This window comes from Vicugna pacos, chromosome 11 (genome assembly GCF_048564905.1).
Source record: "Vicugna pacos chromosome 11, VicPac4, whole genome shotgun sequence".
In the NCBI taxonomy this organism is placed as follows: domain Eukaryota; kingdom Metazoa; phylum Chordata; class Mammalia; order Artiodactyla; family Camelidae; genus Vicugna; species Vicugna pacos.
In genome coordinates this window covers 5,536,396-5,553,539 of record NC_132997.1, presented here as the reverse complement: position 1 = coordinate 5,553,539, position 17,144 = coordinate 5,536,396, and the positions used below count along the sequence as shown (strand labels likewise).

Genomic DNA, 17,144 nt, shown 5'->3' with positions numbered 1-17,144 from the left:
CTCATCAAAGAAGAAATCTAGATGCCAAAGAAGCCTTTGGAAAGATGCTCCACAGCACCTGTCATCAAGGGGATGCAGACTGAAACAGCGAGATACCACTGCACACCTGTCAGAACTGCCAAAATGCAGAACACTGACAGCACCGAATGCTGGTGAGGATGTGGAGCACCAGAAATTTTAATGCATTGTTGGTGGGAATGAAAAATGTCCCAGGTACTTTGGAAGATGTTCTGGCAATTTTTTACAGAGCTAGACGTAATTCTAACATCTGATCTGGCAACTGTGCTCCTTGGTGTTTACTCGATGAAATGGAAACTTATGTTCACACACAAATCTGCATACAGATGTTAATAGCAGCTTTATTCATACTCAACAGAATTCAGAAGCAACTAAGCTCTTCTTCAGTAAGTGAATGGATAAATAAACTGTGGTTCCACCAGAAAATGGACTATTATTTGGTGCTAAAATGAAATGAGTTATCAAGGAATGGAAAGACATAGAGGAACCTTAAATGCATATTACCAAGTGAAAGAAGCCAATCTGGGAAGTTTCAGCAACTGTCAGATTCCAACTGTATGGTGTTCTGGGAAAGGGAAAAACACAGAGACTGAAAGATCAGTGGCTGCCAGAGGCTAGAGGGGAAAGAGCAATGAATGAGGTGCAGCACGGAGCATTTTAAGGTCACTAAGACAGACGACTCTGTATGATGCTGTGATGGTGGATACATGTCATTGTACATCTGTCCAAACCCACAGAGTGCACAACACAATGTGTAAATCCTAGTGTCAAGTATGGGCTATGGGTGATGATGATGTGTCAGTGTAGGTTCACCCATTGTCACAAATGTACACTCTGTTGCAGGTGTCAATATTGAGGAGGCTGTGGGGACAAACTGCAGTTCATACACCCAATCCAGCCCCAGCCACCGCTGTTAATAAAGCTCTATGGGTGTGTGGACTGTCTGGCTGTTCTGGCATCTAAACAGCAGAGCTGAGCAGCTGCACCAGAGATCAGGAGGTTTTCAGACCCTGAAATATTTACCCCCAAGCCCTTGAAAGGAAAAGTCTGCTGAGCCCTGTTCTAAATGAATCAAAATTCACCCTGATGAGGCAGGACAGCAGGGCCCAAACCAGGCATGGTTAATGGGACTGAAGCAATGTTTTAGTTCCAACACATTTGCTGAAGTCCTGCAGGTCCAGCGACAGACTGTAGCCAGGAAGCGTCTGCAGGAGGAGTCGGGAGCAGGCCTTCCCGCCAGGCTCTGGGATGCCGGGGGCCGCGTGCCGCACGGGGGCCACCCGCTTGAAGAAGGTGGACTTGCAGTGGAAGCCGATCAACTCGTAGAGCTCGGAGAGGATGCTGCACGGCTGAATTCTCTCCTCGGAACGCTGAAGCACAGGGAGAAAAGCAACAAGCATCTGAATGAAACACGTAAGTGAAAAAAGACCTATAAAAATGGTTTTCCCTTAAAACAGAGACCCGATGACACAGGAAGGAAGAGGAAGGCTGACTTAGTGCACTGATGGGACCGGATGCAGAAACGCAGGGAAGCAGCACTGTGCAGACACTCCAGACCCCCTCTGGGCCCCACCTCTCCGCATTCCACCTGTCCCTTTACTAGAAAAGCCCGTATTCCCTGAAATAGAGGAATCTGCTACCTAAACATGGGACACAGAGAAGGGAAAGAGGAAAAGGAAGGGAAAGTAAAGGAACAACAGTTCATCTAGACCCTAGGGTCTGGGCGGGACTTTCACCAAACACACAACTTCTCAAAGCACAGAGCGCACAGGGAGAGGCTGACAGAGTGATTGCGACTTCTGCTCCTAAAGCACCCAGCTACCTGTCAGCATATGCTGCGCCCGTTACTGAATCATTACAATCATCTCAGAAACAACTACTACCCCGGCTCACAGGCAAGGAAATCTGAAACTCGGGGAGGAATTATTATCATCCTGGACAAAGTCCCACAGCCCAGTAGTCTCAGAGCCTCCGGCAGACCCTGGGCTAAAATGCTCCTCATCACCACGGGCCCTGAGACTCACGCTGAGGCCACGTCAGGTCTGCATGGGCCCAGAGCACAGTCTGTGGGACAGGGAATGCTCCCACTCGAAGTGCCAGGTCAAGGCCCTCAGGAACTTGTGTAATGAAACCAAATCCCCAAACTCATTTCCAACCCACTGCCCTGTCCGGGAGGACTGCTCGGCACAACTGCGCTGTCACCTGTGCACAGGCTGAGCAAGGGGCCCAGACAGTGATGTGACATCCCAGTGGAAGTGGCTCGGAGACCACTTCATCACAGGACAGATTCTCCCGGCTTCCAACGTTAACTCTCCATTCCATTTCCGACTGGAAAGTAAGTTTAGACTTGTTTTCCTCTCTTAGAAACAAAGAGAGCGGTAACATCAGAGGGAAACTCAAGACTGAGGAAGAGTCTCCTGGTCACTTGCAAGGATAGGCCGGGGAGGGAACAGAGACAGGGATCAGAAAGACCCGTGTTCCAGTCCAAAGTCTGCACGTCACTCGCTTTGACAGTTTCCTTTTTAATACAGGTGATAAAATCTAATTATGATTGTTGGGAAAACTAAATGAAATAATGTATTCCACTAGCATAGGTGTAAAATCCTCCATGAGTGTTCCAGAAATGGACGTGATCGTGGTTAGTTACTGTCTGCCAATTCTTGTGTTCTCAGCTCACATCACCCAACCAGAGATGTGCGAGAGAATGCCTCACCAGCCAGCAGCCTTCTCCAACTTGGAAACTTACAGTGTCCGAAGAGCAGGCAGTGTTGGATGCTTTGCGGCACTCTGGAGGTAGCACTCCAGTGATGACTTTAAAAAGCTGGGGAGAATTTAGGGGACCATACAGTTCAAATACAGAGTACTCATTCCATGTCTACAAATATTCATCTCTAGCCATGATGATTAAGAGAGGAAATACATATTCAAACATACATCATTTTCCCACATAAGTGCATCAAAACAATTTGGAAAGAGTGTAACTTTCTTCTCTAGATCACACAGCGGGGATTACAAGGTTTGTACTGACAGCCCTACTTGTAAATCATCTGCAAACGTAACTGGGTCCACTATCAGTCATCATAATTTGAAGGGAATGTTAGAAAAGAAAAAAGCCAAGCTAATACTCTCCAGTCTTTTGTTTGGTTACGATGTCACAGAGGAGATGGACAGCTCAATAAGGAACCACTCTGCCGTGATCACGGAGCCGGGGAGCGGGATGTGCGGCAAGATGTATGACGCAGCCGCAACTGTGCCCATGCTTCTAGGCAGGTACCGAAAGTCACCTTGACAAGGTGTGAAACGTTTATGCCCACGTCCTCATAACCTGACATGTAAATGGAAACTTATAAACTTATAAACTTGTAAACGGCCAATACCCTTGGTGGATACACTGTCCAAAGAGCAAAGTCACAGTTTGACAACTGGCCATCCCGGTACCTTGGGATTCATTCTTGAAGAACCTTAAAAACCACTCCTCTGTCCTCAAGAAGTGCTGCCTACTAGTCCTATCTTTGGCTCATGGATACCGCATGTTGAAGTGAACTTCAATGTCTGCACAGATTTGACTGTCTTTCTCCAGGTTCACTTGTCCATTCTGAAGAGGCCTGAGTTAAGTCCAAATTCCTTAAGATTAATTCCCTCCAGTGACAACTCAACGAGCCTGTAATTACAAGCCAACTGAACAGGACTGTCCTCAGCGAAAAATGTCACCAACCCTTCACTGCTTTCTTAAACTCCTCTCCTGGTTAATTGCAACATACTAACACCACCCTCCACCAAGTTCCCCAACTATGTCAAATAGAAAGTAAGGTCCATAAAGAGGAGACAACTCCATAGTCACCTTTGAATTCCTAGCATAAAGTAATGTCAACAAATAGAAATATGATTGTGGCTTCTTTCCTTTAAAACCTTTCTGGTTATTTAAATGAGACCATGGAAGGGAGGTGTTTGAGTCCAGTATCTTGATCCAGAAGACTCTGGAGGCCTTTTTCAGAATGGCTGTCCACTGATTCATTCAAAACACACCTTCTCTTTCCGGGAGGAGCTGTGATTTTCTGCCATGGGTTTGTGGTCACTCTCATGCCAGAACAGCTTTAAACTAAATCCTTACTTTGGATATGTTATTTTTTCCCGCTTCCAAAAAATTTTACTTTCCTTACTTCCTTGCCTTGAGGAATGCTTTTATTCTTTTCTTTCTAATTCAACCTTTTATAAAGCAGGATTCTCAGGATGTGCTTGGCCTTACATAAGAACATCCATCCAACTCCCAGTGTGAGAGGCCACAGGCTCACCTCCTGCCCTCCTGCCAGGGCAACTGAAACTCAGTTCAGGAGCCAACCAGCACCTCAGGGCTTCTAAGGCTCACGTATCTCCCAGAATCCCTGCTTTCTGGTTTGTCTTGGCTTCTGAGAATTTCCCCTCACTTTCTTGACAATTAGCTGTGCAGCTTGAAAGATGAGGAAGGAAGGTTTTATTTCTTAATCAGAATTTAAAGGAACTTATGTAATGAAGCTTTTCACGAGTTTCTAGAACCCTCCATGGCTGAGACAGAAAACACACAAGATATTTTCTAAATTTAGCTATCATGTGCATTTTTTCTTTGCTTTTGTTTTGTTAACTGCTAATAGACATTTTTTAATTAAAAAATAAAATAAGGTCCCAAATAAGATAGAAAATTGAAGGGGCAAACAAAATTAAAGAGCAAAGACAGAAAAATGATAAGTACTCTACAAAGTTAATAGAATAAATACACTATGGATCAGACCAGCAATTCTCAGTAACAGCTAATTGAAACCTGACCATGAGGTAAAACGTCTCTCCTGTCAGGAGATGACCAACAGAAAATAGAATTAAATCAACAACCTAAAATTCTAAGTCTGGCGAGGTATAGAAGTCTACCAGCTAAATGTGTCTTCTTCTGGAAAAGAGGGAGACTCACCAGCTCTTTTCTGTGGAGCCTGAGCCCAGGGGAGGACAGTGAAGTGTGTTCTGTAAGTACCCAATTAGCAAAGTGAGTGATGAATAAAGAGATGTGAGCTTTGATGAGAGATGATACTACTATTCACTTGTCCTGTAAAGTATGTCTTCACGTTCAGAGATCAATATCTCGGCAGGAAAATGCACAGCCCGGGACCAGACCACTTCTGTGATTGTGACACTGCACTTAGATGTCTCAAGGGCACCTCCAACTCCACCTGCCAAGAGCTAACTTCACGGTGTTCCTCCCATAGCCATCCTGCCCAGGGCCCATGGTCGGGGACAAGGTCTCCCTGCCTCTCCCAGCTCAGGCCAATCACTCACAGATGTGACAAGACCCCTCCTTCAGGGACAAATTTCCTCAGTCAACGAGATCCACCACCCACACCTGTCCTACCAGGTACTCACTGGCACTCCCTCAGCACTGACTCTGTGCTGGGGACCATGCTGCACACTGTGCACACGTTATCTCACTGGATCTACACAGCAGTCCTGGGAGTTCGGTACATCACTGCTTCTATTGATTAGATAAATTGTTTCACTTCCTTGGGTGTGTCATCCAAAGTGACACGGCTACTGAGCCACAAACCTGGGACTGAAAATCACTTGAAAATTGAACACTGCTACACCTCGCAGCCACCCTACTCTGACTCATCACATCACCTCCTGCCAAGCCTTCTAAATGTTTCTAAGCATTCTACAAGACAAAAGTGATCTACGAGAGCACCGCACTAGCCTACTTAAAATCTGTCAATGACGGTCCACTGCTCTTAGGAGAAAGCCCCACCGGGCCTGAGCACAGCCCAACGGCCCGGCATCCGCTTTCCCTGCGCGGCCGTGCCACCTCACCCACCACGCAGCTCTACACGTGAAGCGTCCAGGACAGGGATGCTGACTCCGTACAACCCGGGGCTCGTCTCACTCAAACAATGATCACCCTCTTCAGTGGTTACCTTCTTCAATACTGAATCTCAGAAAAATATTTTCTCTGGATGAATCAATATCTTTTTCCTTACAACTTCCCATCATTGATAATGAGCTCCCCCCAAAAGAGAGAAGACCTAATCCTCAGTCTCCTTATCTGTAAAGTGCAAATAACAGGGAAATATGAGAGGTTTTATTAGAAGTAATATTCATGTGAGGCTGAGGGACAATTCCCAACATACAGTAAGTACTCAATATGTGCTTACTTAATATTAATAAGAATAGATTACATTCCAGCAACCTTAAATCAATGCTTTATGGCTTTGTCTAAAAGACTACCGACAAACTGTTGGACGAACTGTTTTGAGCAGATCAGCACAAGTGTACTGGGCAAGGTAAGCGCTGACTCCAGTTACAGCTGCAACCAACCAGCACTACGGGGCGGGAGCAGTTTGCTCAAACTCTTACATGTTGCTTGAGCATTTAGTTGTAGTTATTGAATAAAGACAGGTATTATTTACTCAAAGCTCCTGAAACATAAATCTTCAAAGATTGATGCAAATTATGTTTCAAGTACAACACTCTCACTAGAAATTACTTGAAAATTATAGTCTTAGCTCCTCTGCACATCAAAAGAGCATTTTCCTAATGTATCTGACTATATACTCTGAAAGGATTGTTTAAAAGAAATTAAGATGAAGCCATCCTGAATAAGATCTCAGTATCATCTACACAAACCCCACCCAAAGGTCTCATTTCTCACTTCCACATAGGTGTTCAGATGGCTTAAGCTGGGTCTTGGTTTCTTATGACACGGGGGTGGGAAGAATTGTGGATAGATCAATGTAGCAAATATAAACCTAGTGTATTTGCTATGTAGGAATCCTAGGAATAAATAAATTGATATATATAGTCCCACCCTTATGAAGCTAAGCCTTTCCATTTACAACAGCATAAAAAATAAAATGCGGGATACATTTAACAAAAGTTTACAAGATTTGTACATTGAATATTTTGAAGTATCACCAAAAAAAATTTAAAATATCTTCATATATGGAAGGCATCCCATGATCATGCAATGGTAGAAAATATTGTTAAAAATGTTAAGACTTCCCAAAGTAATCTACATATTTAATGGAATCCCTATCAAAATTCCAGCTGACTTCTTTGCAAAAATTGAAAAACTGATCCCAAAATTCATATTGAAAGCAAGGGACCCAGGTCAGCCAAAACAATCTTGAAAAAGAAGAGCAAATTTGGAGGACTCACTCAAAGGTTACAGCAAATCTATAGCACTCAAGTCATTATGCTTCTGTCATAAGTTTGGATGCAGAAATCTATGAGACACAATAAAAAATCCTGGGGGGAAACATACATTTACAGTCAGTTTTCCAGAAATGTGCCAACAAAACTCCATTGAAAGTATAGTCTATTCAACAAATGGAGCAGAGACTCCTGGGTATCTGAAGGCAAAAGAATGTATCTGGAATCTGGACCCCATATTTTATATAACAAATATTAATTCAAAATGGATCACAGACAGAAACGTAAAAACTAAATGTATGAACTTTCTAAAAGAAGACATAGTATGAATCTTTGTGGTCATAGGATAGGCTATGGCTTCCTAGATACAATACCAAGAGCACAAGTGATAAAACAAAATAGATAAAATGGACTTCATCAAATTAAAATCATTTGTTACAAAGGACATCATCAAGAGTGTGAAATGAAAGGGGAAAGGGGTAGCTCAAATGATAGAGTGCGTGCTAAGGAAGAAAAACAAAATGAATAAATCTAATTCCCTCCCCTATAAAGAAATTGTTTTAATGTTTAAAAAAATTAAAGTGAAATGACAATCTGCAGAAAAGGAGAAAAATCTTGCAAAGCATATATCTAATAAGAGACTAGTATCCAGGATATAAAACAAATGCTTACAACTGAACAATACAAAGAAAATCGACCCAATTTTTTAATTTGCCAAGGATTTAAATAGATACACAATTGGCCAATAAGCATCTGAAAAGATGCTCAGCATCACTAGCGAAATCAAAATCAAAATGAGATCTCATTTTAAACTCACTAGGATGGTTATAATCAAAACATGGACAATAACAAGTGTCAGTCAGGAGGCAGAGAAATGGATACCCTCAATATGCAGCCGTTGGAAAGGGGCAATGGGGCAGCTTCTTTGGAAAAGCCCGATGTTTCCTCAAAAGGTTAGAGTTATGTGGCTGAGCAATTCCACTCCTACATGTAGAGTCATCCTTCAGTGTCCTCGGGGGGTTGGTTTCAGGAACCCCTCACCCTGGATACCATAATCCAAGGATGATCAAGTCCTTTTGCAATCAGCCATCTGGATCCATGAAGTGGAAACTACAGATATGGTGGGCCAACTGTACAGCCAACAGAATGGAAATGTATTCTCACAAAAACTTGCACATCAATATTCATAGCAGTATCATTCAGAGTAGCTAAAAGTCACTAAAAATATCCATCCATCAATGAATGGATAAACAAAATTACCAAGAATAGTCCCACAAACTTTTGGTAATTGAATCTTTGACAAAGGAGGTGAGAACATACAATGGAGTAAAGACAGCCTCTTCAGCAAATGGTGCAGGGAAAACTGCACAGCTGCATGTAAATCAATGAAGTTAGACTACCCCCTCACAACATACAAAAAAATGAATTCAAAATGGCTTAAAGACTTAAAATTGTAGACAAGACACTATAAACCTCTTAGAAGAAGACATAGGCAAAACATCTGACATATATCTCAACAATGTTTTCCAAGAGCAGTCTACTCAAGCAATAGAAATACAAGCAAAAATATACAAGTGGGTTCTAATCAAACTTACAAGCTTTTGCACAGAAAAGAAAACAAAAATTAAAGCAAAAAGACAACCTATGGAAAGGGAGAAAATAGTTGCATTCAATGAAAGTGACAAGGGCTTAATTCCCAGAATATGTAAACAGCTTTTACACTTGATAAAAAAGAAAAACAAACAATTCAATCCAAAAATGGGCAGAAGACCTAAAGAAACATTTCTCCAATGAAGACATACAAATGGCCAATAGGCACATGAAAAAATGCTCAATATCATTATCAGAGAAATGCAAATCAAAACTGCAAACAAGTATCACCTTTCACCAGTCAGAATAGCCATCATTCAGAAGTTCATAGACACTAAATGCTGGAGAGGCTGTGGAGAATTGGGAACACTCCTACACTGTGGTGGGAATGCAGTTTGGTGGAGCCATTGTGGAAAACTGTATAGAGGTTCCTCAAAAGACAAAACCTTGGGGGCCCAGATGACACAGCATTCCCACTCCAGGGCATATATCCGTAAGGAACCGTAATTCAAAAAGACACTTTCACCCCAATGTTCACAGCAGCACTATTTACAATATGAAGACATGGAAACAACCTAAATGTCCACTGACAGATGACTGGATAAAGAGGTTGTAGTATATACGTCCAATAGACTACTATTCAGCAATAAAATAATAATAAAATAATGCCACTTGCAGCAATATGAATGGACCAGGAGAATGTCATTCTAAGTGAAATAAGCCAGAAAGAGAAAGAAAAATACCATATGAGATCGCTCACATGTGGAATCTAAAACAAACAAATAGAAAAAACAAAAACAAAGAAACAAAAAGATAAACTTATCTACAGAACAGAAACAGACACAGAGACATAGAAACCAAACTATGGTTACCAGAGGGGAGAGGGTGTGGAAGGAATAAATTGGGAGTTCAAGATTTGCAGATGCTGAGTATGTATACAATAAACAGCAAGTTTATACTGTATAGCACCCGAGAATATATTTAATAACTTATAGTAACTTATGTTTAAAAAGAATATGAAAATGAATACAGGTATGTTCCTATTTAACTGAAGTTTTGTGCTGTACACAAGAAACTGACACAACATTATAAACTAACAAGACTTCAATGAAAATATTTTTAAATAGACCAAAAACAAAAAAAAGGAAAAGGATATTATCAAACAAAAAGAATAAAGTACTGATTCAGGCTACAATATGAATGAACTTTGAAAATTTATGCTAAAATAAGCCCGTCACAAAAGGGCAAATAGTGTCCTTTAAGGTGAACTGTATCTAAGCATTTATTGTACTACTCCTGTAAATTTTCCGGAGTTTTGAAGTCTATCAGTATCAAAATAAAATGTATTATTCATTAAAAACTTAAAACGCTTCCTCACAGGAGGGCTTTAATTATTAAATGCAGAAAAGCATGTAAAACTCTTGGAACAACAATTTTCACGTCCACACACAGTCACTGCTGTCACTGCCACTCAGAGTGTGGTGCCAGCGCTGATGAGAGCTGCCTCCACTCGCTCCCCTGCAGACAGGAGTGAAGGCCTGAGCTTTGACAGGCAGGGTTTGCGTGAACCTGGGTCAGCCACAGCCACGTCCCAGACTCTGCGTTACCCAAATTTCTTATACAAACTGCAACATGTAATGTAAACACTCTAGAGGGATGTATCTTACAACACAGGGAATACAGACAATGTTTTACAGTAACTATAAATGGAGCATCTATTGTACACCTGAAACATATATTTTAAATCAGCTATGTCTTTATAAAAAATTAAAAAATAATTTAAAAATGTTATCCCTTTAATATTCAATTTGGTTTTTAATTAACTACTAAACAGCTTAGAATATATAAAAGCATTTAAGTGTGATGTTTGTTTACAAATTTATTTACTTCAGCCTCCTGCTAAAAGAGAAATTAAACAATTTTTTAAACACAGCTTAACAACCATAACAACAAAAAGGCAAAACTGAGAGTGAAGAGAAAATGGAGATTCAATACTTAAATGAAACCAGGGGGAGGTAAACTCATAAAAATGGATTCCATGAAGTCAGGGCAAGTGTTAAAGGCCGACTAGAAATTCAGCTGTAAGATTCTTGGCAGCTAAAGCAAAAAGAAAAAGATGATGGGGCAGGTGGTAGAGCGTGTGCTTAGTGTGCACGGGGTCCTGGGTTCAAGCCCCAGGGCCTCCACTAACAGATAAATATACCTAATTACCTACCCCCCAAAAGAGCCCCAAAGAAAAGAAAAAGAGAAATTTCTTTCCAAAAAAATCCTGATATTAAATTTGGATTAAATACTTTAAAAAAAAAAGAAAAATAGAAAAGATGAGTGACACTGTGAACAAAAACCCCAGCTGGGCTAACAAGCTAAGTCACAAATCTAAGTGTGATAAGTGTCGGTTTACTGATCTAAGTTTTGCTGGGCTAACTCGTAAATCTGAAGTTCAGTGTCAGTTTACTGGGCTAACAAGCTAACTCGTAAATCCAAGGTCAACAATTGTCAGTAACATGATCTGTTCCAAATTGATAAGCTTCAGTGTACTGATTCCTTGCTTTTTGTTGTTTGAGCCTTATTGGCTAAAAGCCCCATACTTGTAATTAACCCTATAAAACCTCATGTGCACGTCTTGGAGGTGCTCAGGGCTTGGGAACAGAAGCCCCTCTGAGCCCGCTGGCATAATAAATCTCAGTACTCCCACCCTCTGAGTGGTGCTTATTTCTTGGCTGGCCTGTTGTTTCCGTAACAACACAAGTGATAATGCCCGTGAGATAAATCTGCGATGGCTGCTGGCAGGTCCCCATGTCTCATGTGGGAATATCTGAAACATATTTTTCACCACTCAGAGTCATCCTCAGCCCACCCCACATCTCCCGCTGTTAAATGCAGGAGCACACGCAGGGCCCGGCCTTTGCTCTCTCTGTGTCATCACAGTGAGACAGGATGGAAGGGGGCAGAGCAAGCCATTCAAGAAAGACCACAGCAATTAACATCAAAATGGTGAAGAATTCAACCCCCAATAGGTCTTGAGGCTCAGGATGAAGAGATTTAACTTCTAGCAGATCTTGAGCTTCATTATACACCCATTGTAATAGTAACATGGTGAATAACACGGCCCCAGGCACCATGGCAGTCACAAGGCTAGCCACAAAAGGTCAAAGGGTGGGAAATGGCCAACTCCCTGGAATCCCAGCCCCTTGCCCTAAGGCTGGTCCTTCTACTTATTAGCATATGAAACCACCAAGCCCAAGAAAAGGAGCAACACAGAGCCACCTCCCAGGAACCCCTCTCTCTACCTCTTCGGAGAAGGCCCACACTATTTCTGTGGAGTATGTGCCTACTTTTAATCTGAGCATCAAACCCCCATACTTCGTGATGTTTCTCATGCCTGTCAATGTATCTCTCTGAATAAATCTACCTTTACTCAACACTGGCTTGTTCTTGAATTCTTTACTGCATGAAGTCAAGGAACAAAATCTGGTGGGGCACATCCCAGGGGCTCAACGGAAGCCTGGGACACAGCCCTTCTCATGCCCCACATATTTTTTCTTGTATCAACAGGACTGGGATGTGAAGTGAGGTCTGAGGCCCCAGCTAAGGGACAGAAGCAGCCTCCAGGTCTCCAATTGGTGGGCAGCCTCTCCCCCATCAGGGGCCATGGGGTCTGCCCGGTTCTCTGTGTTTTTTTGTTGTGCTGACTCCCCAGTCAGAGAGATTTCTCCTTAGGCCTGGCTCCACAAAACCCTTCTCTCCAAAATACAAGCACATCATGTCACAATCCTCTTGTTCAACCATGAATTGTTCAGCCAACTTTTTCCTTCCCCAGTTAAGTACCTAAATGTCCTCCCTGCCATCCCACCACTTCTTTCTTTTTGAGAACTCTGCACTCCCCACACACCATCCTGAACGCCGGTGCCTTGCTGGCTGGGACTGAGATGTTTCAGTCTCAAACATCCTGAGTCCTTTCTCTTTCCACTTTCTAACTTAAAAAGGCCTTCCTGTGTCTCCCACCGCTCTGATTCTGAACGTCAATAAATGCTCAGGTTACATTCACTATGTGAATACCTCCCAGGTTTTGGCTAGGTTTCCTTCCCAAGATCTTCATTAAGGAGCTGCATCAAGAAGTTTAAAGGGGCTATTCTTACATTTGAGTGGAGGAGCCTGCAAGAAATTTAAATGGCTTTGAAGAGAGAGTTAACCAGGGACAGAGAGGTCGCAGGTCCTAGTCAACAGTGTCATGAGGCAAAATGTTCTTCAAAGGCTCAGAGTGGCTTCTGAACACGGAGTCCTCAGGGAGGAGGTGACAGGCAGTGAGTGGTGTGAGTGACACAGGGTACGGTCCCCCAGCAGGGGAAGAATTGGTTATTTTCTAGTTTTGCAATTTCTTACTAACTTTTTCTCTTATTGTCACATACCATTTCCTACGAATTAAGCATATCAATGTCAGCCATTTGGGCCACTTGGGAGAAGCTACACGATGCCATTCACAAGGCTGGGACATGACAGCCACACCAGTCTAGGTTGAAAGACCAGTGGGGGTATATCCATGGTAATCACGGGCATGCGGCAAACTCCCCAGATTCAAAGACCTCCTCTCAAAGTTGGCGCCAATAAAACTACCAAGCAAAATGCGTGATGATTATGGCCAACATCTGTTTATTAGTTAAGTGCCTGTGACACCTGCCACTTAATAGGGAATGAGTACAATCAACGAGGCCCTGTCTACCTGGCCACACGCGCCCTGCCTTCCTGCCTTGGTGCAGCAGCAGAGCTTGTTTAGCTGAGATGAGCGCCCCCAGAGCAGCCCCGATGGGAAAGCTCCCAGCTCTGCACGGCCAGACGTATTCCTTTCCTTCTCAGAGCTGATCACAATTTGCTGTCATCTGTTTTTATGTTTATCCCTTTTGTAACTGCCTCTCCTCCGGAGATTTTGCTCAAGCAGCACAGGACCAGGTGTGTCTTGTGGCCTGCCGGATATTCTGGGCTGGGAAACAGCCGAGCCCACATCTGGCTCTGGTGCTGAACGGAGAGAGCAGAAGGCCCAGGAACCCATGCTGAACCGAGGCCCTTGCACCCAAAATTATGGTCTGACTTTGGGCAAATTACACAGTCTTTTTTACCCTGAGATTCCTCATCTGTCTATGAAAATAACTGCCCATGGCACACAGAGTTACAAGTATTAAAGGAAATCACCAAATTCACAAACTAGCCAAGGGGCTACCAGTGCATCCTAAACAGACACATGCTGCCTTTAAGGCTCTGACACACACCAAGCGTGGTGGTCGAACAAAGTGTACACTGCTAAGTGTCAGTGTGTTAAGTTCTTCATGTGTGCTATAATAATCTTCAGAACTTACAACAATCCCAGGAAGTAACGAATATTATCATGCCCATTTCACATATTCACCATCAGTTTAAGAGAGGTTACATTCAAGTCCAAGGCGCTATGGTGAGTAAATGGCGATTGCAACCTGAATATGGGCCCAGGCCTGGGCTCCATCTCTGTCCCATCCACCTGACCACTGCCTATGAATTCCACCTGTCCAATACCCAAGTTGAAGCCAGCCAGCTCTTAAATGCAATGTGTGCCACCGTTTGTCAATGTTGGTTCATTACCATATACAGTTCTCAGAAAGCACTTCAGAAAGGAAAGTTGGACTCACATACCTGCCCACAAAGAAGAGGAATTCTGCCTTGCCTTCTCCTGTACGTGCAGAAACCCTTCCCATTCACCACCGAATTCTTTTGTATGCTTCCTCCATGTTCATGTTTACACATGGCTTATTAAAGTAGAAGTTACCTGCAGTAATTCCATCTCGGTTCCATTCCAAGCTTCCAGATTATCCATAATCAGGGTAATATCATAATTTTCTGTGAAAGAAAATAATACAAATTGAATGAAAATATTGCAACCATGTCACTAAACAAAGAATGCTGAAAACAAGTCATCAGCGGCTGCCGCCACCCCCCAGTGAAGACAGGCCTGCAGCCATTCACAACGGTGCCCTCTGAGCAGACTCAGAATAAGAAAGGACAGATTACTGGCCCTAGATAGCTAGGTGCTTGTCTAAAGTATATATTCAGTCAGCCCAAATGTTGGCTTCCTCCCATATATTGAAAAGCATTAAATTCATGAACTTGAGATACCTGGCTTTCTTTAGATAACAAGCAATGTTTTATTGTTCTGACTACCTGGTCTTTGTTGTAAAGCTCCTATATAATCCTAGCTTCTCCCCTACTCTTGGGAGCAGTCCCTCAGAGTGTTCCGAGAGGCGGTCATCCTGGCTCGAGTCCTCCTGACAAATAAAACCTAACTCTTATATTCAGGCTGCACGTTTATTTCAATCAAGTCCCAGAATAGACACAACTCATCAATTCTGTAATGGGACACACTGGATCAGGAACCAAAAGAGTATAGTAGTCCCGAAGAACTTACGGCTCCCTCTTTCTTCCTGTCATTATACAATCCCACCAGAACTCATTATTTGCTGTCTGCTCCTCTGGCAACCAAACTCAGAGAAGAGTCAACTCAGCAGAGCATCCTGCTGGGCAGAACCCCCGCAGCAGCACTGCAGGCTGCCTGCCCTCCCGCACGCTCTGACGACCGCTAGTGTCCTCCGTGGAAACCAGGCCAACAGAGCTGTTCCCTACAGCTACAAAGTCCCAAATATTAAATAAAACCTTTCCTTTTATACTATATGTTACATATATACCCATCTCTGAAAACAGCTTTGCCAGAAGCCCAAATCTTCAACATTAATCTGCAAAGGCAAATCAGGTCCCCAAGGGAAAACAAGTCTTAAGGCGATGCTAAGACCTCCAAAGTCCTCTCCACGACCATAAACCAAACTGCCTGTAGGTCTGCAGCTGCAGGAGGCTACATGTCTGCTTTTAAAGCAACCCCTTCCTGCCCTTGGGTGCTACAATGCCCTTCTACGCCCTCCCATCTCAGGGTAAGAGCAGCCACTGCAGAACCTTGCAGGGCAGCACTGACAGGACTGCACAAAGAGGATCAGAGCTAAACTAAGCCTTCTGATGACACGAGTTGTCACTCTGTCACTTTACAGATGAAGATATATATATAGAGAGGTGGGGTGATATTGTTCAAAGTCACACAGATAAAAAGTGACAAAGTCTATAACTCTGCACCTCCCTCTGGTGTGACGCCCCAACTGGGAGAACCACAGGGTTCTCTCGTGCCTCCCTGACCATTTCTTTCCTATCACTCATGACCCACCACAGGGTCTGAAATTAGCCTGCATTTGCAGCTTCTTTTCCCTCCAGTTTCTCAGGAACAAGGCTGTTCGGGCCACTTTATGACTTCCAGGTCCCCGAAATCTCCGTGCTCAGGCTGCTCTTGCCTGTGCATCCGGCCCGCTGCTCAGAGGCTCTTCCTCCCCTGCAGGAGGACGTTTCTACTCTTCACAGGGACACCTCCTTAGGGGATCCCTCCTCTCGCCCTCAGCATGGCAGTTGTCCCAGGCCACATCGCGAGATGCCCCAATAGGACTGCATCTGCCCAGGTCTGCTAGTCAGACCAGCAGCCTCAGAGCCAGGGATTATGCCCAGGTCACACTGCAAACCTACTGCCCGCCTCACAGCCCCCAGCCAGCAGGTCACCTGGAAGTCACAGCAAGTGCCCAACCCAATCCAGAAGCCTCTTCATTTCCCAGCACCACTGATGACTGGTTTCCAAACTTTGGTCAGTTTCGCACAAAACAACACCTTCTACTGTGAAGCAGGTGGTTTTCGCTTCTGCGCCCCATTCTTACTGAAAACGTTAAGGGAAACCAAAAAGCCTCTTCTCAACCCTTTTCTGATGATACCCTCCCACCCACAATATACATATGCTCAAGAGATTTGGATCCACGTGATTTTGTTTCCCTTATGGTAAGTGGCTCAAAACACTGTGGGATTATTTCTCCTTTGAGGGTATTAGGACTCAGTTTCTAGGCTTTAATCTGTTTTTGTCTCTGTCTTCTTTGTTCCTAGCAGTTGCCACCTCTTACTCCCTTCAGCAGCCTCCCTCCCAACTTCTAGTCTAGGAAATCAGCTGTGATGAGGGGCCCGGGGGCATTCACAGAAGATGCAACAAAGGCAAAGAGAGGCTACATAATTTGCCAAAGATATCACCTTCAACCCCCAACAGAGTGTGTCATGCCCCTGTGTTTAACTCTTATTCTAAGCAAGTTAACTTTTTGTAGATTATGTTTATAAACAGATGAGAAATCAAAATACATACAAGGACACACATCAACTCTAAGATATTCATTAACTCCACTATTTTGTTTCTATTTATTTTATTTGTATTAAAAAATTAAGAACCCCTGCAATCAATATAGCAAAATGTTACTGGGTTTTAAATACAGAATATAGAG

The 17,144-nt window shown here is 43.3% G+C and overlaps 1 protein-coding gene across 1 annotated transcript in view; it reads right to left on the bottom strand.

The window, feature by feature from the left end:
- Positions 1-860: 860 nt before the first annotated feature.
- LOC140699575 (trafficking protein particle complex subunit 9-like) overlaps positions 861-17,144 on the bottom strand; it is a 133,737-nt gene continuing 117,453 nt past the window's right edge. The window contains exon 3 of the mRNA XM_072972236.1: positions 861-1,388. Within this exon, the coding sequence (XP_072828337.1) occupies positions 1,140-1,388 (249 nt within the window). The 3' untranslated portion in view covers positions 861-1,139. The remainder of the gene's footprint in view (positions 1,389-17,144) is intronic.